The sequence below is a fragment of the Eleginops maclovinus genome, chromosome 22, assembly GCF_036324505.1.
Source record: "Eleginops maclovinus isolate JMC-PN-2008 ecotype Puerto Natales chromosome 22, JC_Emac_rtc_rv5, whole genome shotgun sequence".
Taxonomy (NCBI): Eukaryota; Metazoa; Chordata; class Actinopteri; order Perciformes; family Eleginopidae; genus Eleginops; species Eleginops maclovinus.
Genome location: NC_086370.1, coordinates 16,283,985 through 16,309,862, shown reverse-complemented (window position 1 = coordinate 16,309,862; position 25,878 = coordinate 16,283,985). Strand labels below are relative to the sequence as shown.

General features: G+C 40.1%; 1 protein-coding gene across 2 annotated transcripts in view; it reads left to right on the top strand.

Annotated features, from left to right (window-relative positions):
• LOC134859030 (cGMP-dependent protein kinase 1) overlaps positions 1-25,878 on the top strand; it is a 74,695-nt gene that overhangs the window by 4,800 nt on the left and 44,017 nt on the right. For both annotated transcript variants that reach the window (XM_063875305.1, XM_063875304.1), the window contains exons 2-3: positions 3,351-3,517; positions 19,248-19,361. In XM_063875305.1, the coding sequence (XP_063731375.1) occupies positions 3,351-3,517; positions 19,248-19,361 (281 nt within the window). The remainder of the gene's footprint in view (positions 1-3,350; positions 3,518-19,247; positions 19,362-25,878) is intronic.

Sequence of the window (25,878 nt, the reverse complement as noted above, 5' to 3'; positions counted from 1 at the left end):
TGTTGTTTGTTTTGTTTGTCTCTCGTAAATAAGCATAAAACTATGTCTGGACATAGTCCGGGAAGGTCAGATTAGGTAAACACAACAGTGCACTCTTAATTTTTGGGACTTTTGTCCTTAAGAAGGTTTTCCAAAGAGGCTTTTAGTCACATTTTTAATGCTGACACTACTCTCCATGAAGAGTTTGATCTCTGGCCATTAAAGAGTTTTAACACAATGAGTGATTTGACAGTATTATCACACAAAAAAAAAAGAAGCTATGAATAATAAAGGGTTTGAACGACTGCATGATTGTGATGATAAGGCCCACAGGGAAACTGAATGTAACATTTCATTACGGAAAGGAAAAATGAACTCCATCAAAGACTTTAAACTACAGCTTCAAATTCCTGCTGTAAGTCCGCCACCCCTCGTTTTGCTCATATTTTCTTCTCAAATAATCACAAACATAATAAAAAACTTGATTGGAAAGCCGCAGGCTGTTGAAAGCAAATTACTTGAGCGTGTTTGAGCAATGTTTTCTTATTACTTATCATTATTACTTATTTTGTTTGGACATCTGTGCTATTGCAATCCATTTGAGGTTGAAGTTATTTTGTTCTAAGTTTTGTTATTGCTCAATTACAAAAAAAGAAAAGTTATCTTACCTATTTTTTTTATAAATGTACAACTTTCCTCATGGAAGCTCAGCTCCATTACATTTGGTTTTGTTTTAGTGATGGGAGTGTAACGATAATTCCTGTTGGATTTGGCTAAATGTTTAGATTTTCTTTCATTCTCAACCACTTTATCTTCATTACAACACCCATAGAGCATTCCTTACACGTTTGCTATCCATCCCTCTCCTTCCATATGCCTCTTGTTCCTGTTAGCCTCTCCCACTTCCTTTTTTTTGCCACCCCTCTCCTTTTTTTCTTCCTAAAAGAGCATATTTTCTCCTTTTAAGGAAGGGTGAACTTGCTCAGCTCTAAACTTCACTAGTGGACGACGGCAAATATATCATCCTCACAAAGGAGAGGAAGGCAGATGTTTTTACAAGGGTCTGGCTAGAAGATGTTGCTATCAGAGGCTGTAGTCAGGGGGTCCAGCTTAGGGTTGAGAAGTCCAGAAATCTCCCGGGAGTAAAGCCACTGAAAGAGGGTCAACAAGGCACATATCCAGAGGACTGGAGGTCAACTTTGGAAAATAATGGATTTCCTATTTGTTCAGTTCGTTTAGGGAATTATATGCAGAGTTCTTCTAGGGTAAAATGAATCCCTTTATAAAGCATCCGTAACCCAGTAAACATCGTAGTGATCAACACGTTGTATTCCTATTTATTTAATGTGACGTCTCTGCTGAAAAAGAGAGCGAGCTGGGAAGAAGATGGATTGAAGGATGGGAATTTAGGTGCAACACCTCATGCCTCACTCAATTCCCAGGAGTGACTTGTTCTGACACTCAAAGGCGGTATAAAACATATCTCACAAAACTCCTCTGGATTTACCTGGTTCAAATAAATGAAAGTCCTGAGACTTTGGAGGCTTCGCTGTGTCTTTTATCTTTTTCATTTCTATAAATGCCTGACAAAGGCAGAAAAGGCATGTCCACAAATGTTTGTCAAGAGGCAAAAAAACAGCAAAAACTCAATATACTGGGATTTCCTACCTGGTTCTGAGATAAGTGTATAAATCCAAAGTCTGCACTTGAAATAATGAAGTACATAAGCTGTGTTTTCCCAATAGATCCACACAACAAGCTAATGTTGGTCTTCAGTAATTTAGCTCCTCACTCTCATTCACAATTAACTCTGCTGTCAAAATAAAAGCAATGCCTTTTGGGGATCCACCAACCTTGAAACTGCAATCAAAAATTATTGAAATTGTGGAATTCCAAACACATCTTAAGAGAATTTAGATTTTATTTGCATGCTATTTGAGAAACGAAATCACTCAGCTGATGAAAATGATGATCTGTAGATGCTAGCCAAGGTTAAAAAAGCAGATGCCGGCTTTGATTAGCCCTTTTTTGCACATCCTTCACAGATTTGGCAGATTTTCTTTGAAGGAGAAAACAGTATCACAGATCACATCAATCACAAATGTGATAAATGGGTCTCAGGTTTTGATCGAGAAGCATTGCTGTGACCTTAAAAGTTCAAAAATCAACCCCTTGAAGAATAATAACAGTAACTTTAAATAGATTCAGATGAATAAGCAGAGAGGATTGTTTCTAAAAACACAACAATCGCATGGTTATCAGTAGTTCAGAAAAAAAAAAACCCTGGGCTCTGCCGTTAGTTTATCATAGCATACAATAAAGTTTTAAGAGCTCCACGTTTGTCTAGCTGTGTGGTTTGTGTAGGCTGGCAGGAGGGCGGAGAAGCCTGTGTGTTGAGGTGGCACTGCTTTATAAATGCCTTCCAGTTTATTTGCCCTTTTAACTTTAAGCTCCTCAGGTGATCAGCATCAACAATGCACCCATAAATACGTTTCTGAAAAGGGCAGTGAGCAAACAAAGAAAAAAAAAAAGCAGAAGCGGTACACCACACTCTGAATCTTACTGCAAATGCACTGGGAATGGAAAGTGCTTAAAGGAATAAAGTTTGGCTACTCAGGAAGGCACGACTGGTTGGATTAACCCTGGAGTGTATTTTTAACCTTTTTATTTCTATCTGATACTCAAAATTGGCCACTCAAACTGGGCCGAGCAACTATGATTCTGCTGACGAAGTGCTTCATTGAGTGCTTCATATCTTTATACACCGTTAAGAGTCAGGTCCGCCTCAGATTTCTATGCCATCTCTTCACACTTTTTCAACGGTTTCCAACTCTGCTGCGCCTGGATTTCTTTCACCTGTAGCCGACACAAGGACATCTGACGAACAAATGTCTCTCCTCCATAGATGTTACATAAATGCATCATATATCTAATGTGTTCTCCTCGTTGAAATTATAATTTTACATCATGTCCCCTGTGTCCTGCTGACGGCACTCTGTGTAAAACGCTGCTATGTGAAGACTGCACGATGGCTTTACTGTTAATACTGTAAATACTTAGCTGTGGAATGCCCTAATGGCCCCACAGTCTGAATGCCTTTCTAGCTTTCAGATGTGCACCCTGAATGGGAACAATCTGCTTCCATTAAGCATGGATTTGATGCTTGCCTTTTGAACTGGTCAAAATGCTTTACTGGATTCGAGAGAACATTTATATCTCTGCCAAGGTTTTTGCTTGAGGCATGATACATTTAAACTTAGTGGTACTAATCTCTCACTCTAATTCTATCTCATTAAGTCCTCCTACTATAAAGGAAACACAAATGCCATATGAATTAGTTTTTTCATCATTTCTTTTCACTTCTTCACCAGGTCTAAAGATCTGATCAAGGAGGCCATCTTGGACAATGATTTCATGAAGAACCTGGAGCTATCGCAGATCCAAGAGATCGTGGACTGCATGTACCCTGTGGACTATGGGAAGGACAGCTGTATCATCAAGGAGGGCGATGTGGGCTCGCTGGTCTACGTCATGGAAGGTAAAAAAGCACCCATGCACAGAAGTACAATGTCCATCATGCAATGAAATGAAAGCCGCAATTCAACAGTAGAACTTAAAACAAGACGCATAATCCTTTAAAAACAGATTTAAGGGGGAACATCATAAGAAACTCCCTTTTAAGTGCTTGTGCAAAAACAATTGGGTATTTGAATCATCTGCTGAACCCTTAAACTGCAAAAAAAGACAACCCAGTCAGTTTTTTGTGTTGCAAACCAAACATTCTCTGAGTATTCTCTGCTTGAGAACTAGCTGTGCAATATTTATCGCAAGGCAATCAGAATAGGTGTTTTTCGGGAGGTGGCCTTAAAGTCAGGCACGAAAGAAGCTTTTTTCATACAGAGAGGGAATACAGAGAATATGCAAAGTGTGAATACTTTTGTTTTTAACATTAAAATAGATAAACATGTGTGAGTAGAAACTCAAAAAATAAACTAACATAGGCATAATATTCCCCTTCAGGTGGATCTGTAGGGCTGGTTCTGGTGAGATTTAAAAGCACAGGCTTGACAATGACAGAAAGAGATGAAAGGGCATTATTGATGGGTTTTTGCAGAGCGATGAACTAAAAAATCCAAACTACTCTTTGGGAGCCTGTATGATTTACTCATCACCCGTTGATTTTGTTTTGAGAGATGCTGTGTGCCCGCTGAGTCCGTTCTCCTTCATTCGTTTTTAGCAGTAGTGTTTCAGCATGAGGTTTTTATTTTCTTATCTTTTTTTATAAATCGTGTGTTAGAGCTCGGATGGCAGGAACAACAAAAGGTTCATGCTGACGCTGATGGGATTTGTGAAAGGGCATTTTTGCTGTATTATTTGTCAAAACCGATGCTGCTTTAAAATGTTCAGAGAGCCATCATCGCTGACAATAGATTTGACCTCAAGGAACATGGCCTCTGTCATTGGCTGCAGAATAAAACTAATCACCGAAGAGCTGAGCTGTGATATTCACTGCCATTATACAGATTAAAATACAAAACATAGAATATTTCTGAACGCTACGTCTGTAAAACCTAATAACTTGCATTTAGCGCTCAAATTCAATTTCATCCCATATGTATTCAGAATGTTTTAAGGTGGAAAAAAATTCTTTATAGCCTAAACAAAGAGCCAGGACAGCTAAAGAAAGGGAGAAGACAATACGCTGAATCTTGTTAGTCTGTATACATAGCCTTTAAAGGTTAATATTTAACTAGGAACCATGCGGATATCGATTGCTGTTGCTATTTTCTTCCTGTTGGCCATCTACTTTGATCATTGGGTTCATTCCTGGATGCTCTATTCGATCAAGAAACGATTTGTGGAAAAGCACACCAATTATAACGGAAAACTAATATTTTGCCAAACCAAGATACACATCCTACCACACATCTATAGATCTATAAAAACACACTCTCACTTAGCTCTCTACAAGCAGAGGCAGGTAGGATTTATCACAGTTGAGGGGGCTCCAGAGACAGGCAGCGTCTGTGCTGGGATGCCAGCAAAGGGGTTATGGCTGCTTTCTGTCTTCATCGTCTTCAGTGATTCACGGAGTCTGAATTCAAAAGAACTTTTTTTGTGGCACATTTAAGAACTGTGACTGTATTAGGGAGAATCAATTTCATAATGATCAGAGGACCAACTGAGATTTTTGAATGTCTGGTTAGCTATGACTGAACTGCATCTTAGAAGGAATCTAAGGAAATGATATGAAGTACAATAAAAGTACAAGACAGTTCAATACAGTTTTCATGAGCCAAACTAAACATGTTAGCATTGTTATTGAGTGCATGATGCAGGATGAGGGTGTTTCACTTCACAACAACGCTATAAAGTGGCTGTAGAATCTCATATCATACCATTTTTCTGCAGATGGCTTTGAAAACCGCTATGCTTTAGGTATTGGTCTGATTAGTTCAGGAAAGGCTGCGAAGCCCTCTCTTCACATCCCTGTTGCAACAAAGGCATCACTTGTTGCCCTTATCTGCAGACTGCAGAGAGAAGTCAGATATGTAAAGAGACTCACATGCAACTGGCGTTATGCAAAGCAGATGCAAAACCAAACGGTGGCCTGTACAAAAGTCACCAGAGCGGAAATCTGGGAAAGTGCTGGGCACTGTAACAAAAAGACAGGATTGTGTCTTCAATTCACCGGAAATATCCAATGAAATTAAATCAGGAACCAAATCCTCGATTATTGCTTCACATTTTTGTTTGGAAAGTTGTGAATGAAAGCGATGAAACAAGTCCCCAGGTGCTGAACCGGTGGTCACCCAGATTGTAGGTGCTGAGTAGATTTAAATCTTTCCTTGCGATGAGGCCTTTGATAAAGCCCATTGTACCAGAGATGACTCGTCATGCTACGCCACAAATGAGCGAGTATCTCACTGACATGATGAATAGCCTCCTCTGGAGTGCAACAGAGGGAGAGAGACAAAAGATACAGATCTGTAAGAGAAGTAATTGTTGAGGGGCTTTGTGATTTCCTCTCTGCCAGCGATGAAGGAGAGACCTGGTGTGTAATTGAAAGAAGGGCTTCCATTAAAAAGTGGCCATATCTACAACACTAAAATTAAATGTTTGTTTAATAATACCCATTTTCAAATCCCCAGGGAGGCTTAACATACTGTATTTATCTTCAATAAACATTGTTAGTTGTTTGCTTGCTGCGCCAAACTCTTTCAAGCCCACTTCCTGTCCGCATCCCTTCTTTCTCTATCGTGTCCCTTGCCTGCAGTTTTGCATAAAAAACTAACATTAAAAGCATTAGCTAAGGGTCGACTATTGGGCACCAAGGTCTGTGGAAGCCCATCACAGTCAGTGACTTTTTAATAAACGCTAAAAGGATGTCTGAGTGTGCCATGCTATGTCAAACACGCAGCTGCATCTGCTCCGCATTGTTCATCATTTTCCGAGCAAATTAAGTGCTCACTACCCAGGCAGTAGTGTCATTTCTTTTTGAAACTTGGCAGGCTAATCATTAACGTATTGCCATGGGGCTGACTGCATTCATCGAGTAACCGTATGAGGCCCAAGTTAACTACACCACTACAAAAAATTGAATAATTTTGCATTACATTGTTTTTCAAATACGACACCATTTGCATAACTTACTTCCCCCTAATAGAGAGGCTAGACTGATGTTTCAGGGAATATCACAGCTTCCTTGTTTCAACCTCATTGAAGTTAGCATTTGTTGCACGTGCACCTGATAATTAAAGATCAGACAAAAACCGGAGCTGCACAAACTGAATGGATCCTGGCAACGGCTGGCAGCTATGATGAGGCTGCGGTAGCTGAACGTTTGTTTTATTTTGGTTGCATCCGCTGGGCTGTGACTGACGGTCCTCTTTAAAATACTGATTGCAAGAGAGACAAAAGCTCAAGTTTCCATGGAGATGAAAGAGGCTTTTGATTGGATGTGTTGTTGGAAGACCCGTACAGGTGGCTAATGATGATAATAACAAGTATAATCACATTCAATTACTATCAACCATTTTCTTGACAGTAAAACCCATTGATTTTCTTCATAGTCAAAATACAACTTGAAACTGTGTATGCTAACACTTAGCTTTGGGTCAACTGTTCATTTAATGAGCTTAAGTAGTGGAAAGTGAAAAAACCTGATAAATATAAGGGTTTAGCTTTAGGTGTCATTTTCAGAACGATAATGTTTATGGCTGACATTATTCTTTTCATTATTAAAAAATCTGCCAATAGTAAATCGATTGACCATTAGTCTACAAAAAATGTAAGACAATAGAGAATATATTACCATCACATTGCCCTTGTTGGCATATTTAAATTGTATGTTGTCCCTGACAGTGGTCCAAGACATAAAACATGCAATGTACATTTAAAGAAAACAAATTAACCTAACAAATCCCCATATAAGAAGCTAAAACTGGATCATTTTGGGTAACTATGCATATGTAAAAACGTCCTTAGATTGTGAATTAAATGGTTTGGTGTTTTTTTTGAAAACAAGTGTTCTTCTGTTTGACAAATTTACATATAACTATTTTGAATTTTCATTTAAGCCGAAGATGTTTTTATTTTATGCTTCACACTGTGTGAAAAATAAGTGCATTAAAAAAAACAGGGAAAGCCTAGCCAGGAGGATGCGGGCGTGTATACTATTGAATCTAAATTGCGTATTTATTATCTGCTAGGGAGCACAAGATGTGCCCTCTTGTGTATATTTTCATAGTTTTACTACGTGTACAGGGAGGGCAGACTGAGCAGAGAGCGAGAAAGGTGGTTATCTTACAGAAAGAGTTTTCTCCAAACCCCCCAAGTGCTCACTGCACACTGACAGGCTCTCTGACAGGTTAACATATTCAATGCAACCATTGATGCACTGTAGCACATTTTATTCAGGTGGAGGGGGATTTTGAGAATACGATGAGGATTTGACACTTTCTCAACACAAATTGGAATACCAATTATTTAGGTTGACCTGCTGTTGGGTAAGACAAATATATTTTGACAGATTGATTCAAGAAAAACCTCAAAGTAAGGTGCAAATTAAAAGGCATGCTTTCATGTCTGAATGTGACAAAAATGAACAATATGCTGCTGTGAGGCTTACGCTGAACCACTCCTGGCAGTCATTTTCATTGTCATGCTGCTCTTCCTGAGATAAACCTTTGAATAACAACGAATAGCAATGTGTATCCACTGTTACACTAGCTTCTCTATATAAGAGGAGTATTTGACATTTTTGACTATGTGATATGACACTCAAGACATGATTGTTTGTTTAAGCACTGATCTGTTTGCAAGCATTACTAATTTAATTTAGGGAATGAGACACAGAGATGTCTGTTTACATTTCAGGGCATATTTTATTCTCTGATAATCCCCTTTAGCTTCCACATTACACTATCACCTCTCTATCACATTGTACCTTACAGGCAGAGTTATTGAACCTGACATGGAAACAGATCTCTAGAGCTCCTCAACATTCACTCATTTACTTGTTTTGTTCAGGGAATTCTCAGCCTTGGTATCAAATGTATTCATTCTTAAACCAAGGCATCACCTTAACTCTATGAGCCGAAAGACCCACCAGTCTGCCAGCTGGTATCAAGCTGGTCATTTTCTTAAAGTGGCCAAAGAGTGCATCTCTCTGGTATTTCAAATTGTTCTCTGATGTCTACAAAGAAGGTATATTACTGTAGTGGATCCAAAAAATGTCCAGATGCGGTTTTACAGACCCATTTACAACCCTATGATTTGGCCTTAGTGTTTCCAGCAGCTGTTGTATGCAAATGTTGGGGCTGGATTACCGTGTGTGACGTCACACACAGGGATTGTTGTAATTCGCCTGTTTTACCGCGGTGATATGCATATTCAGGATTTGCACGTGAAGGAGGAAACAATGGTGTTTGAGGTTCACGATATGTCAGTTCAATGTACGGAACTCTCCTTATTCAACTATGCCAAGGTAAAAACAGTTTTCCATTCTATGGCACCTTTAAAGAAAGTGTCTGTCTGAGGCTCTGACAGCGGGACGTGTCCTGTCGCTGGGCTATAGGCTTACGTTTTTCCCGAGAGATGCCCTCTGTGCTCACTGACCAATGAGTCAGAGTAAAAGGAGATGGGCTCCTCTCCTCTCCTCTCGAGCAGAGTATAGAGATGTAATCAACAGGAGCACCTGAGTGTGACTCAGTGTCATACAGGAACTACAATGTTATTACTACCACCACTGCAAGAAACTCCTGTAGAATAATTAGACATTCGCATATTTATAAGCTGAAATGAATAAAGAGGAAGCATTGGGTTACAGGAACGTGAGCACTGCGCCGCATTGTTGCCTGGCAACTTAGCTAATGCAGCTCAGGAAAGTAAAATGTTCAGGCTCAGAGATCTTAGTTTGATCTGCCTTGGAGAATACAGCATGTAGCCAACATTCAATACGACAACTGCTCCCTTTTGTATCTTGACAGCAGCCAATAGAAGTGTAATGATGAACCGTACCCCGCTGTTGAGGCTCAGACTCACCCTGCCTGCTCAAAAGCCTTTTCAGGGGAACTCAATTTCGATGTACTTGGCACTAAAATCCAATGTAAGATCGACTTTGTGTGAGTGTGTGAGTGTGTGTGTGTGTGTGTGTGTGTGTGTGTGTGTGTGTGTGTGTGTGTGTGTGTGTGTGTGTGTGTGTGTGTGTGTGTGTGTGTGTCTTCCTAACATGGCATGCGATACTGTTATGGTCTCGAGATGGAGTCGCATATAGCCGGCGGTTTTCTCTCATAATAACTCTAACGAGGTTTGTTGCTGGGGTTTTTTTAAGAGCGCCTTTGGGGGGGGGAAGGTGAGCAGTCTGTAATTGGAATGACATTCAAATGCCCCCCCTGGCTATCTCCCACACATGTCAAAAGTAACTGTGAAGATCAGGTGCTTATCTATGTCTTTCCACTTAAATGTGGTCCCTTCCTTTAAAATGAAAAGTGCAAAGACACTACATTGACGAGTGCTTCGTTATTAAATGAAATCATATGAGTTATAACATTTTTCTATGCTGCTGCTGCTGCCTTACATGTCACAGAGGTATATAAAAAAAGTTCACACATTGAGACATGTACTGTATATTCCTGTGTAGCTCAGTCAGTTCCTGACGGCAAATGTTCAGGCATGACAAATCGATTACCGTGATAAAGCCTGCAGAAAATATTTCCACTTTCTGGCATCTTTGCGATTTGATTTGTGATTCAAAGTGGAGATTTAACTAGATGAAATGCCTCACAACATCACAAGTGGATTCTTTTGTATTCATGAAAAGCAGAGAAAAGAGAGATGTGGACAGTTTTCCACATGTGTAAAGAAGGTGGGTAAACACCTGCATGTCTCTGACCTAAGAAAAGCCTAATGATCTGAAATACCTCCATCAAGAAGAAGACGTTGTCAGCTAATGTGCCATTTATGTGCAAATAGTGTGCATGCGTGTGTTGCAGACTAATAATCGAAGCAGTGCAGCATCTGCCCCGAACACCAAGTGAAAAAATACTCTCTGTCTGGCAAGTGTCTTTTCTCATTTGCCCTCTTTGCCTGCAAGTTATTCCCTTTGTCACTTTCTCTCTCCGTCATTCTCCCACCTCACTTCACACACACACACACACACACACACATGTTCAAGATAGAAATGCAAAATGTTAAAAACAAGAGATATGCACTAGAGTTATTTGTCCATCCCTCCTCTTCACATTTTACTTTGACCCCAATCTGTCCTCATCTTTTGCAGCTCATCACTTCTTCTTTTTCAAAACTGTCTTTGTGTCCCCCCCCCACCACCTGTCCATCTTACTTCATTTTCATTCTGCTTCTCTCTTTGTATTCCCGACCTTTCTTTCTCTATTCACCCCTTTCCTTTTGTCTTCTCTTATTCCCCGATTACAGTGAGATAGCCCTTTATTTTTAACCCTGAATAAGAATTGATCCCCATTTTCACTCCACAGAGACTGATGAATAAACCCCAGAGCTGGAATTAACGAGCAATTTGTGAATGATCCCTGAGCCTTCATCCCCCCTTTGTGGTTAACGACGCTTTTGAAAGTTCCTCATCTGGAAAGACGATGAAAGAAAGTGTATATGCGTAGCGCAGGAAGAGGGAGGAAAAGCAGACACAGACAAAAGGAGCTCACGAGCATCATACGAGGCGAATATTATGCAAATGTAACGTTTCTTTGCTTTGATTTAGATAGGTATGAACTGAGCTGTATAGACCATGTTCCTATGTAAGTGTGTGTGTGTGTTAGTCTGGGAGTCTGGGTGTGTGTGTGTGTGTGCATGGGGATGTGGTTGGCCCTAGACTTGGAGTGATGCTGAAAGTCTGCTGTGACTGGATAAGCTGTGTGTTTGCCGAGGTTCACGCTGAGGATACAAGATAGGGCTCGAGTAATCTGCTCTGCTGTGGTGATGGATAAATCCCCCCCCAGACTGTCACATGCACACAACACACAGGTGTAATGTGTGATGATGTCATGCCTAGAAGGTATGTCAGTTTTTGAGACTTTATTGTGAAAGGCTGAACAGAGAGAGCTTGGTAAAGGCCAGTTTCATCAATCAATGTCACTGGAGTCAAGGTTTACAGGAGACATTGAGATAAGGCTTTATTTCAAAATTACTCTTCTCTCTCTGCACACTTTTTTTTATTGAGTCTCTCTGTTCAAATACATCTCTATGATCTTTTTTTTTACACTTTGATTGCTTCTGCCAAATAACCCAGCATGGGAATCACTACGTTTTCTTTTGTGCTAAGTACATGTTACTGTTGTTAGCAGACCTTGTATGTGTAGGCATGCAGTGTTGGGTACACACACCCAAATATGAGAGCACATCCCTGTTTTATGACTAAACATCTATGAAATACATCCTTGTTTTAAGCTTGATAATAAAGCATTTCTCTTAATTGAATTATTTTATTTTTTAAATGATAACACACGCTAAGAAGGTTCAGTTAGGTGGAGAAGCTTCGGTGTAACTGTTTTCAAACATTAGGGCGGGATTTCATCTTAAAGAAATCAGGAAAAATGTAAAGTTAGAAATACTTTTCAGACCTCCACATCGCTCTATTGACAGCAAGGTCGGTCTGTTGTCAACCGACTTGCTTCAGATATATCAGAAATATCCGAAGCTTTGTAATGGTTATTATCTTCGGAAATCCTCCAACTTTTTATCCAGTACCAACATCAGGTCAAATCGTTAAATGTGTCTAAAACTGGTTTATGGCAAAAATAACTACAGCACTGACGCCATTCCCATCAACTTCAGCTTTACCTTGTGTTTAGCACTCATTTGAACTAACACGCTCAACTAAGATACAGAACATGTTCAACATAATACTAACATGCTAAAAATGTCTATACTTTTTTTTCCCAATGTGTATGTTCACTTCTATGCTTCAAAATACACAATGTGTTTTTGTAACTATTTGTGTCTGACAACACTGACAGGGAATCAACACTTCATGCCTGTGGTGACAGTGGATACTGAAATGAGAGCAGTCTGCAGGAATGAGTGAGGCCCATTATTTTAGCACTCAAGATGCCATATTAATCTGTATTCTGATGTTGACGCTGTCTAATTAAGACTCGTCTGCGTAAAAGATACAGTATGTGCACATGGCATGGACGTTAACTGCTAATTACGACGCTGTGATTTGTTCTTTGAATACAAAATGAGCATATTCACTGCCCCCTGCTTAGGCTATCAATCACCTTGTCAACACAAAAGCCATAATCTGAGTTTGATGGGGGAGAAGCAGGGAGGGAACCTGGGACTTTTATAATATTTTAATGAAAAAAAGATATAAAACAGGTTCTAGACACAGGAAATGTAACTGTCAGTCTCACCTCGTAGGCCCTTTTATTCCCAGTGAATTATGTTTTTGATGCAGAGTTATAAGCAGACATGTGGCACTGTAAAGTGCTGCTGTTGAAGCCCCGTCTCCAAGGTAAAATGATGCAAAGAGGATGAAACGCAGTCCCAAGTATTGGGAGTCTGCATTTTTAGGTCTCTTTAGGTTCTCACAAACCACTTGTAAAGAAGCAGCAATTTCCCACTGTGCCGATGGCAGGGAGCCCTGCGTAAGGGGGCCTCAGTTTAACTGAAAAAATATGAAGTGCTCTCATCTCAGCAGTGCTCACCTTTAGTATCAGGTGTCGCTCCTCAGCGCCTTCCCCTGCTGTCCCTGCGTTTCTCTTCATTGCTACCTTCTTACATCTCTCACTCCACTTGCTTTTGCACATCTTCTTCCTTTTACATTTATTGCTCCTGAAATAAAAACAGCATACATTTAGTGTTTGATGTCAGCTAGTTTGCACTAAAAGGGAAGCCACAGAGCCGAGCATACAAACAAAACTGTCTTCACTTGTCAGTTTGGTGAATTGGGTGCACTAGAGCCACACAGATCAAAGCAGTCTGTGAGAAAACATTTCTCGTTCAGATCAGAACGTTTTGAAAGTAAAGAACTGACCGATGATGTTCCCAACGTTTAAGGCTAATTAATCGAAGGCTTGCAGAAGTTAAAACATTTTGCTACCATTTCTTTCAGTATAAGTGGATTTTAGCTGTGCAGTAAAGAAAAGGCAAATGACCCCCCTCCATCTTCAGATTCCTGAAGCCGCAGAAGGCAACACAACTCAAGTGTATTGACAGAGAGCTGTTGAGAGTCAAAAATGTTGTTTTTTTAGATGATGCAGACGTGCCTCTCTGTGGAACCGAGATGGAGGACTCAGAGCAAACAATAAACTGTGTTTATGTTTACAGGCTGCCACTATTCACCCTCTCTAACCACATCTCCACGTAGCCTAACAGAGCCAGTTGTGGCTGAATGATCAGCAGTATAACACAGTTTATATAGATACAAATATCAAAGGACTGGATAATATCACTTGTTGGTGTGTGGAGGCTGTAGTTTGGGAGTTGTATGGCATTTAAACAAATGTTTGCAGTCTATGCATTCTGTTTTAAAGCTGGCATTTTCAGTTACAGATAAAGATAAAGCTAGACTTGTATTATAAGTATATGACTATTTGTAGAATCAATTTGTCCAAAAGTCAAAGTCTTTTTTGAAAAATTATAGATTAAAAATAATAATAATTATCATACGAAATATTCTTGCTCGAATCCACATTAACTGGCTTTTAACCTTTCAAAACACGGAAAAATATCACAGATATTCTAAGCTCTAGCCAATAAAGAAGAAGCTTCAAATGTAACCAAAACAAGATATAGCCTACCCTACGGCACGGCTCCATGACGCCGCCTACAGCCTGTGGTGCAGGTTGTTATAAGCATCGGATTTAGCCGTTACAAAGCTAAGTTGCACTCTGATGTTGCTATCAGTCCGAAATGCAAGATACAAAATTTCGCTGGAAGACAGATCCTCACCGTCTGAAAATAACTGAGAATTTTTCTGTCACAACTCCACGACCACACACCGCTGTTTACTTTCCATCCATCAACCTGTTGCTTGTTTTTTTTTACCACCTTTACGTCCTGTAAACACCTCGGGATTCTCCGAAGCAACAAACCAGACTTTATACAGGTCTGTCCCATTCTGAGCCACCCTCCTTGATTAAAAACACAGCAATGGTCTTACTAAATCTCTCTCTTTGTTTTTGTTCGTGTTGCTGGCTCCAGCTTACATCGTATTTTCTCACTCTAGGGTTTGTTTTGTTTTTAACAGGAAGGAAAATAATGCTGCAGAACAGCTTGTCCTCATTATTGAACCATGGTCACAGTTCTGTGATCTGGACGAGTGACCAATGAGTCATTTGAAAATATATATATTTATTTAATAAGTCATTAATTAATCTCACATTTTAACATCCAGCTGTTGTAAGAGCTTTCAAAGGATTATGTGAAGCAGGGCAGCTGCATTCATTCTGTAATCTATTCAGTATTTTCATTTTCAGATGTCTTGTGTTGATTCATGAGTCTCTTTCTTCACGATTGGGCAGCTATGAATATTTGTTGTGCTGTAAGTGTTTATGAGAGGTCAGTGTTTTCTGAAAAGCAAGGTGAAAACAAATAACTTGAATGAGCTGCAATATACAGATCTCTTTTATTAAAGCAATAAAGGGCGGATGGTCGTTTTTAAACCATGGAAATTACTGAACCCATTTCTGTCCCTAATGTATAGATCCCACGCTCGACAAAAAAGCTTTCAGCTCCAGTCTTGTTTCTCCCATGGCCTTTCCTCCAAGAACACATTCAGACAGAAGATGACAGACATATCATTGCCCACCTGAAGTCAATTTAGCTTAATTGCCAGCTCTAACTTTAAACCACCGAAAACCTTCAGTGGTAATGAGACATTTAATTTTTGTCAGTGGGAGCATGATCTAACTATGCTCAGCTTGATCTACTATCAGTGTGACGCCATAACAGACAGGAACAGGATCGGGTAATCAGACCCGTGAGCCGCACCGGAAGCACAAGGCCCATAAAGATGTGATGTTGGTTGCGTGTTATCCACAAGGGATCTTTAACATCCCACACATCCTGTTTCCTTCGATGCATTTTGTGCTGCTCGACAAACATAAACTATGGATGAAAGAAGAGGAGGAAGAATTAAACAGTATCCTGTGCTTGACCCCTAAAACTCCACTTTATTTATAGACACAGCATAATGGGGTCAGTGTAACGGCCAAGACTCCACGTGGAAATCAACAAATGTCCTTTTATCCGCATCTTTTTTGGGAGTGGTAGAGAAGCTTGTGTCACATGCAGCTTTCAAAGGCAAAATTGAGTAGACTCATTAAAGAATCCCTCTATCTCTAATCTAACCGGGTAATTGTAGCCATAAGGTTTAGCCTAGAAACATATCTGAATAGAAATAACTTTTTATTTAGTGAGATATCATGCACATCACAGAGGATTATATAAATCATCCCTGTTTAAGGGTTAGAAAGAGCACTTTCACATCGACACTTTTTATCTGTTTTATAAGTCTTCAGCCTGAGTGTGAGATAAAGCAAACCCAGCCTTTTGATTTGAAATGCAGCCAGAATCATATCTGATCTTGAGCCAGAGGGAAGTCTGCTCCGAGGTCTCTCCCCATGCCCTGCAATGTTGAGCGAATGGCTGTGTGCATTCAAATGATAAGCCATTAACACATCTACACGGCCTCAGGGGCACAATACCTGCTGCGAGACATTGACAGGGAAAAACCCTAATGGTGGTTAACATTATACACTCAGTATTGCAATGTATTGCAAATTTATCAGCAGTTCCTCTTGATGCGTTTACAAATTTGCCTGCAGTGTTTTGACTAACATTTGAATATTTATATATATATGTAAGAAGAGATGAATTACCAGTGAACTTGGGGCTACTGTAATAAAGGAGAGTCATACAGCAGGACATATTGGGAACAGAAACAGGAAATGAGCAGGACAATGTGTCGGTAGAGTAATTCATATGAACTTCTTGAGGACAGTTTTCTAAAAAAAACACCATTGGTTGAGTTCCAATAAGTAAAAATTTGCTTACTTAATTTCCTAGCAATTCCCTCATAGCCTGCAGTCAGTAAGTCATCCAAAAACGGCCGCTTGGCTCCAACTCCTCACCTCTGTCTGGGATTAATTACCTGGCCATCCACAGGAAATTAGCTTTGTCCATAGTTGGGGTTCAAGTTTTTGCTACCTGATGGCTGGTTGTCTTTGTCCTTACATGAACCCATCCGCAACACAGTGCTGTTATTAAATCTCAGAAGGCCTTTCATTGCAGTAAATGAAGATGGGTGCCTTGGGTCCTTTTGAATAGGGCAGACATTATCAGTATTGATACAGAAATATATTACATCTATTTGTATCTGTTTGTCACTGCAGCCACTTTCTTTGTTTCTTTCTCTTAAATGTTGCTACTCTCCCAACAATTGTTTGCTGTTTTTCATTGTGATCATTATGCACTTGAAATAGTGTTTTCAATTAGTGCTTTTTACTACTCAGAGATCAGCATGAACTCTTTTTACACACTGGTTTTTTTTTTAAGTCTTCAAAGTGAAAAAACATAGCCATCATTGGCAATTTTCTTCTAAGCTATTCATCAGTCATTCTCTATTACACCTAGGTTTAATAGTTCTTGATAAGGGCTGTTTAGCTTTGAGAGATGATGAGTCACACCATCACCACAACACCCCTCACTGTGCACCAATAGTCCGGCATATTAGTTGGGGCGCAATCATTTCCCAATGGTCATTCTCCAGATGTAATACTTGCAACATAATGAGTTCAATAATTATAGTCTTTGTAGACGTAGTAAGGCTAGATTGTTACTTCAAAGTAATTCAGCTTTACTCAGTTCACTGAACAGTTCACAGTTGCTCTTGTTAGCAAGGATACAGGGTTCCCTCCTTTCTGACAAGTCCTGAGATGTAGAGGAAGTTGTATTTTACGCTCAAGAAAGTGAGAAATAGGAGCTAGGGTTGTTAGGGTGAAGTAGATGATAGGAGGAATATATGAAACTGCAATACAGTAAGTCATTTTAGATTTTTCTATGTGCATTGAGAACTGAATTTAAATGCGTAGTTACCGATGCTGGTTTTAGCCGATTCCGACAAATGAGCCGTCTGCTGATTATTTACCATTATTACTAAAGTGAAACAAGCAATTGGGTGAGAAATACAAAAGACATGTATTGCGTATGCTATAAATCAATCAAGTGAAGAAGAAAAGCTGAAAATAAAGATGCACAAGCAACGCATTGTTAATCTGCCTGGAAGGAGAGGCAAGTCTTTTTTTTACCTTGAGAAGTTTTTCCATTCCACTGAAATGGGGAGCTCTGCAGGAAGCGCAGGCAGGTAAAAAGGCTGTCAAACATATCAATAGAAACGGCAGGGAGGTAGAAGTTGGATGGTGATACGCTTTATGAGCTGAACATATTCTCTAAGTGTACGCTTCAAGCTGGGTGTTAATGGATGATGTATTGTCAAACAAGGCGGGAAAGGAGCAGCAGTTCCAATTAAGTGGGAAAAAATGTTCTTAAGTTTTTGGGAGGCTTTTTTGTCAAAGAGTTCACGACCCCTCTCTAATAAGATGACTTGTCAAACAGTTTCCTCTGAGAATCACTTGCCTGCTGTTATCATCAGGCCGTATTTCATCAGTATCCTAGATCCGACGTTAACCGTTTCCTTTGGCTTTTTGCTCTCTGTGAATCATAGTAATGGCTGTGCTGTAATGCTGAGTTTTTAGGAAAGTATACCTACCTGATCAGGCTTTCCTATTAAACAAAACAGTCAATTCCAAGAGCCTCTTATTGTGCTTGAACTGGAATGTTGCTTCTATAGGATGTACATAAGTTATGAACAGAGGTGTTGTACAGACGCCTATACGTGTGTTTCTGTCACACTTGTATAAATCAGGAGCATAATGCGATGCAACGAAAGTACTAAGAGTCACGTTAAGCAAACCACAATGGGAACAAATCTGGAAGATATTAGGACATGCTAATCAATTTGACCCGGATCATTGTGTTAACAAGCCTTTACATCCGTGGAACACACATACAATAATTTGCATTTATCCAACACTGACGAGGAGAGCGACGATAAGTGGGTTGAAGAGGATTTCAATTCATTTTCTCTGCTATGCTTTCAACATAGTGGCAGTGTTAAAACCTACTGTTGTTATGGCAATATTTTAGAATAATGGTTTCAAAAGAAGTTAATTATTCTTGAAGAATCTTGCTCTTTATGAGCCAGTAATGCTTTTAAAAAAGGCACATATGTGTTTACTTTGAAAACATATCTCAGCGGTGACTATGTTAATCCGTACATACTGGAATAATATTTTCAAACACTGTTTTTAGAATGTTTGAAGTCACCAGCCCTTATCTTAAAGGCATACCATATGGTGTCTTTGAGTTATGAAGTTTAAAGCTTTACATTTCACACTGGTACTGTTGCTGCTTTTCTTTAACAGGGCCTTGGTTGCAAGGAGGCTAGTAACCCTTGGAAACTCCACATTGCAAAATAATCTTATTTTTATCCAGCCCAGTGAGTCGAGGGCAAAAGCGCTCAGACACCTATCAGCCAAACCATTTTAACGCTGAAACTTAGTTTGCCGCACGTAACGAATGTAGCAGAGGACACACACACACACCACACACACACACACCCCACACACACACACACACAGAGGTAATCAGGCGAGCAAATGAATGGTGCAATTTGAATACAATTATGCTTAACGGTATACCTTTATTTCTTTGCATGTTTTCAGACGGGAAGGTGGAGGTGACGAAGGAGAGCATGAAGCTCTGCACCATGGGACCGGGGAAGGTGTTCGGAGAGCTGGCTATTCTCTACAACTGCACCAGGACTGCCACGGTCAAAAGTGAGTCTGTGATCCCATCAGTGTTAAATGTTGCCCAGGTGACAGATAATGCCACCTTTTCTCACACACACACAAACACACAAGTGAAAACTGTTCCCCTTGTATGGACGATAAGGGGTCTTTGTGCCAGTAAGATCAGTCGTACATTGACTCCGTGAGAGGATGATACAGTCCCTCTTTAGCACAGATAGCATTGTTCCTCATGATGAAACAGCAACACCAGCCTCTCTGTGTTTTCTGGGATGCACCATATGGATGTCTTTCAGCCTATATTGATAACCAAAGAAGATAACAGATACCATTAATTATTATTATAATATATAATTATACCAGATTCACATTTAACATTTTAAATAGAACCAGAGGTAAAGAAAGAGTAGTGAGACCCTAGTGAGCAAAGATGGGTGGTATAATTATCCATAGCTCTGATCTAACCAAATGTAACACCAAAAAACAGTTCCTAGTCTTATTCATTTTTTTAGTGAAGTACATCTATTACACATTTATATTCTAGAAATAGAAATAAAAAGTCTAAAAACTGTGGTTTTGATCAGTCGGGTGTGTCACCCATATTCGTGTTAAGAGTACACGATCAGTAGAATCCAGTGGTGGGCCGTCAGGGCCAGCAAGGCCTTCTCTGCTGGCCTAAACATCATCAGAATATAAATTAAATGTTGATATATTTTTTCCACAAATACGTATGGAATTATTCCCCATAGTCTATTCTCTTCATTTTATAGCGTTCGTCTTGGCTGCGCTGCTTCCAGCCTCAGAATGAGATTTGGAGGGCTGGCCTTTATGTTAGAGCTTTTATCCAATCATATTTCAGCCATAATGTGTTGCTAGGGTCAAAGAAATCTGCCCTTAGGCCTTCAGAATCAACAGTGCGGGCGGCTGTAAGCTTAAAGTGAACGCAAACAAAACTGTGGCGTTAACCAATCAGATTTCGAGGTGGCGACAACGGGCCAGCTAGCAGGCGTATGCTAACGTTAGCACGTGCACATCTTCTGATTGGATACGCACTATTGAGAGGCAGAGCTAGGCAGTAGGCAGAGCCATACAGTCTATGGGCAAAGCTAGCAAACAGAATTAGAACTTGAGCGAGCTAATTTGTGTAGATTTCTACAAGCTATTTTTTTCAACCCACAATGGCTGAAGGAGGACAAGAGATCAATTTGGTCGAAGATATAATTACAACGCCATTTTCAAAACGAACTTTTCAAGTAAAGCTACACATCTTGAAAAGGGAACGACCAACTCCAACGCTAGCGAGCCTAGCACAGCAGGGAAACTACGAGCGGTACCCCTGGCTCACAGCCTCCGAGAGGCACTGCAAATTGTACTGCCGGGAATGCCTGGTATTTGCAACTGATCGATTTGGTGTTTGGAGCCACACTAAATTTGCAAACTTGAGTTGTCTAACCAAGGCAGCAGCGAGACACCAAAGCACAGCTGGGCACTTGGAAGCACTGGTGCTTTTGTAAAGCTTTGGGGACACCCGAGTGGATCTACAGCTCAACGAACAAGTGTGCAGGGAAACGGAGCTCCACAACGAAAGGGTGAACAAAAATAGGGAAATATTGAAAGACTGATTGATTGTGTCCTGTTTTTGGGTAAACAGGAACTTTCATTTAGGGGACACGATGAAAGCGCCGAGTCCAGAAACAGAGGAAACTACGTGGAGCTTCTTTCTTGTCTTGCTGAGAACAACACAGATTTGCATTACCACCTGTACACAAACAACATGTTTACTGGGACTTCAGGCAAAATACAAAACGACCTGATTTATGCTATTGCTGAAGTGATGGGAGAAGAGATCAAAATGAAGATTAAAAAAGCACCCTTTGTCGCTGTTATGGTGGACGAGACGTCAGATGTGGGTAATGTAGCACAGCTGGCACTTGTCCTGCGTTATGTGACGGACACAGGTGTCAAGGAGCGGTTTGTCAGATAATCTGATTAATTAAGTTAACTGTAAATATGCTGATGTATTCATTATAAATGCTTCAGAAATATTAATATAACTCTGTTGTACTTGACTATGTTAAGGTGATGCAACGCCCGGTTATACTGCGTTTCTGTCTAAATGTATAGTTTGTAGAGCCATGGCGTCATAATGATGGTATTAAGAGGTGGAATAATTCAGGTAGGACTGTGTAGGACATCACTGAAGGCCTAGGTGTGAAATGCACGGCCCGCCACTGGTAGAATCCTTCGCTCTCGGGTCTAAGGTGCCATGTCCGGCACACACACACACACACACACACACACACACACACACACACACACACACACACACACACACACACACACACACACACACACAGCACAGCGGAGCAAAGCAGAGTGCCGTTTTGTCATGGTATCACCTCAAAATCAAGATACCAAACATTTTCAACCATGCAAAAAAATATAAACAATCCCACAAATAATTGTATTTTACTTCCACCTTATTTTTGTCGAAGCTCAAGGGAGCCAGATTAGAGAGCTTAAAGAGCTACGGGTTGCCGACCTCTGGTGTATGACTTACCAGGGATAATATCTCATCATTTACATCTCCCAATATTTGCCGATATACTTTGTGCATCCCTAGTGTTTTGGAACCCCCCCTGAGAGCTGAATTTCAAGGTCTTTTTCATTCATGAGCCAAAGTTCCTGCTATGAAGGATGCAGACTGGGAGAGTATGTGGTTTATTGGACTGGCAATTTGAATAGTCAGCCTAATAGAATTAGAAGAGGAGACTGAGAAAGTACAGGACAGATGGTGGACTACGCACATTTGAGACCTAGTGTGCTGGAGGAGAAATGGTGTGTTTATGTAAGGCAGGAAATGGGAAAAAAGCTGGAAATGTGTCTTTAGACAGAATAATAAATAGATAGAACAGTGAAATGAGATAAGGTCAGGTGGTTCAAGGCATGCAGACAAATGCATCTCAAATTGAAATAAATGAAAGTGGCGTCTTAGCGAGTCCTGGAGTTGCAACAAAAGCGTACAGTACTACAATAATTGAGTATAATAACTATTTCACCTGGTAAATAATAGCTATTTGACTCTTGCGTGTGACCCCGGTATCAATGGATGCATGAAGGGCAGAGGGCAGAGGGCAGGGGGGTGGGATTGGTCCCTCGGGCCTTTATTTATGTGCAAGGAGGCGTGAGTTGCAGTGTGGAGGATGCTGAGGTTGATGACGGAGTCAGCGAGGTTGCTCTCTCCTTCTGACCCCTTTCTAATCCCATGATCTTCTATCACTGACCAGCCTACCTGGCATAGACACCCAGCTCCCGTTGCTACGGCAACAGGCTCCCAAAGGGAGATGAGCCAACTCTTATGGGATAACATATTCCCCTTTCTTACAGAAGACAAAGTGTTTGTCTTTTTCTATTGTATATTCTTACCAGCCCATTGGCAAGTGAATGTCAGTGCTCTGCGGGTGAGTCGGCTGGCTAATAAAAAAAAACTCGGCATGGAACAAATGATGTAACGGTCTACATTTGCAGAAGTGTGTTTACAGTCTAACGGGGTCGAAAGCAATGTCTCAGAGGGTGGATGGTTTAATGCATGTCTCTACATAGCAAAGCAAAAAGAAATGTAGCCGCCACAGGATATTAGAGGTGACGGCATCCCATTGAAATCATGCAACTACTGCACGGGGGTTCAGCTTCCAATCAACACATTGAAATTGATCAGTGGAAACATGTAGGATGAAATATCTTAATAAGTGTGTAATCTAAATTCCTAAGTCCTAGCATGAACAGTCACAGTAGAATTAAGATGATTAACCAGCTAATGTGGACAGCACGCCACCTCCATCCTTTAACTGCAAATCTAACTCAAAACATAATGACATTATCGCTAACCGTGAAAGATTATTGGAGTCATTTGTCTCATAAGAAATCTCCTTGAAACAATTACGAGCCATTATGAGCAATTATTCATTTAGAGAAATGGTTTGCTGTTACGATTCGAACACAGTCAAACCAATCAAGAAACACCGAAGGCATTTCCACTGCAGAGTGTTTAGGTAGCCGACGTGATGATAACATTAGCAGTGTTTGTTTGTTTCAATTGTGGTGCGGTGTGCATATTTTCCTCCAGTGAAAGTAACATTAGCTTGAACTGTTGCGTTCCCGACGCTTCTGGTCTTTAAGCACTCTAAAAGTGATGCAGCATATTTGAGCCAGGTCGTTGAGAAACTTTACCACAACATCCCACAGCGTTTTGGATTTTGATTGTTTTTTACATCTTGCAGGCACGATGTGGTTTCTGCTTCTTTCAGACAATTATGAAAATCACTGACTAGAAACTATATCTTGATTTTGGAAATTCATCACTGCAAGTACTGTGTCTGGGATAACATGACTTTGACAACAACAACAGCAGTAAAAATGTTCCCTGTGATAGATTAACCATTCCACACTTAATTTTCAATTCTCTGCAACTTAGTTGTCAAACCACATGGGTATGACTAGAACAGTGATCGCCTGAAAAGGAGGAAAAAACATGTTTTTGGATATGGTTGATGGTAATGGAATGAGCAGAATCTATCATTTATGGTACAACGTCAAATGAGCAAAAAGGCTTGATAGAAAGGCTTGGCAAAACTAATAAATAATACACTTAAGTCTACTTAGTCTACAGATTTATTTTCTAGACCGTTTTAAAAATACTGTATATATAGAGCTGTTCTTTGCTGGCAAATTGTGTAACTATTAGAAATAAAATAATCCGAGGCATATGTATTGCAGGGATGAGTGCAAAATTGAAAACTCTCCATAATACCAGGAGGATTGGTTGAGTTTGTATTAATTATTGCATTTCCATGCAAATTCCTTGGCTTTACTTTTACCATCAACCCAGTCCTGTTCAGCCTTCAGGTTGTTTTATGTGTGAACACTTGCTTGGACTTTCCCAGGAGGAATAGATGCTTTAAGAGTAAGTTTGCCCTGGCTTGAGCATCATTTCGAGCAGCACTTTCACCCAGCCTGCGTAGTGTCCACAACAAGCTCCAACAATCAATATTTTGTGTTAAAGTTTCAGGATACTGACACTTAAGTGTAGAGCTATGGACACATTTGGGGGTTGGCTCTGCCAGCAAATAAGGATCGGATCTCATGTGCAGCCTGAGAGAAAAACGTTGCCTTAGAATTGGATGTTCCCCTTGCAATCAAATCCATATCATATTTCTTTGACATTACAACAACCCAGAAGAGGCTGGACAAAGAGAAGAGGAGGGACAGCAAACTGAGTATCCATCTCAAGGAAAGAATGACCGAACTGGTATTCATTTGAAAAAAGAAGAGAGAAATATGGCTTCTAAAATAAAAATTTTTTATTGCATCAAATGTCACTGTTTCTTGAAGACTTCGACAGCAAAACAGAAAGCAATTCAGCACGGCGCGGCATAAAGCTGCACAGCAGTTGACAGCAGTAAGCATCACTGCCCCACATGACAATATTCAGAAACAATAAACAAAAACAATATTGTTGCTTCGGCTCCATCTATTTCTTGAAAAATGTCCACTTTAAGTTGTGGATCCATAGCATATAGACTTCGAAGTCACTGGGGAAAAAAGTTTATTTAGGCAACTCCTAATTGCAATCAATTATTAATTATTAAGTCATTGTTTGATAAATAGAACACCAGGATGCTTGTAAATTTCTACAGCTCAGTGTGAAGTCTTCAATTGCTTTATTTTGTAAAACCAATTGTCAAAAACACAAGGATTTTCAAATTCAAATGTTTTGAATTTTAGTTTGAAAAGCAATTGTCAATCGATCATTTTAACACTAGATAATCAACATTAAACAGCAGCAAACTTTACTGTCGGCTTCATGGTTTCATTTAAATTGGTCAACAAGCATCTCACTTGTTCGGACTTTACTGGATCTGCGTATTAGCCAATCTCAAGCTGATTCTGTTGTGTTCATTATTAAACATTTCAAACTAAAAGATAGACCTTCACAGAAAAGTCAATTTTTTTCCCCACAGCTTTTAACCAAATCAAGGTATTTCTCAAAAAGATAAAATAATGAGATCTAATTAAAAATACTAAGAATACAAAAACAAATACTGCTCATGTTTAATTATTCCCCTTTTTAAAGACAGGAAATGAAATACAAAATGAGTGCAAAATGGGATTGCTCTTAAAAACAGGACCAGTTTGTGAAACACAACCAAGCGTACTGTTTAGTGACTGTGGCTCAAAAGGAGTGTCGGGAATCCTGTCATGTTTTGAAGCGGCCCCCTTAAAGAGAGTGAGGTCACTGCCAGTCAGTCCTAACAAAATCAGAGAGACTGATTATCTGTCTGCTCCATCTTGCTGATAGAGGAGGGGAAACCAGTCTCGAATGTCAGTACAGAGACTCAGCTGTGCTCTTAGTTTGGATCACCTGATCTCCCGAGGTGGAGGGCAGCATGCATTTGAAAGGAAATCTATTTACCCCTCAAGTGTATGGTTGGGTATTTTGCAGCACATATTTCTCACTTTCTGTCAGTATTGCCACTCAATCCCTCAA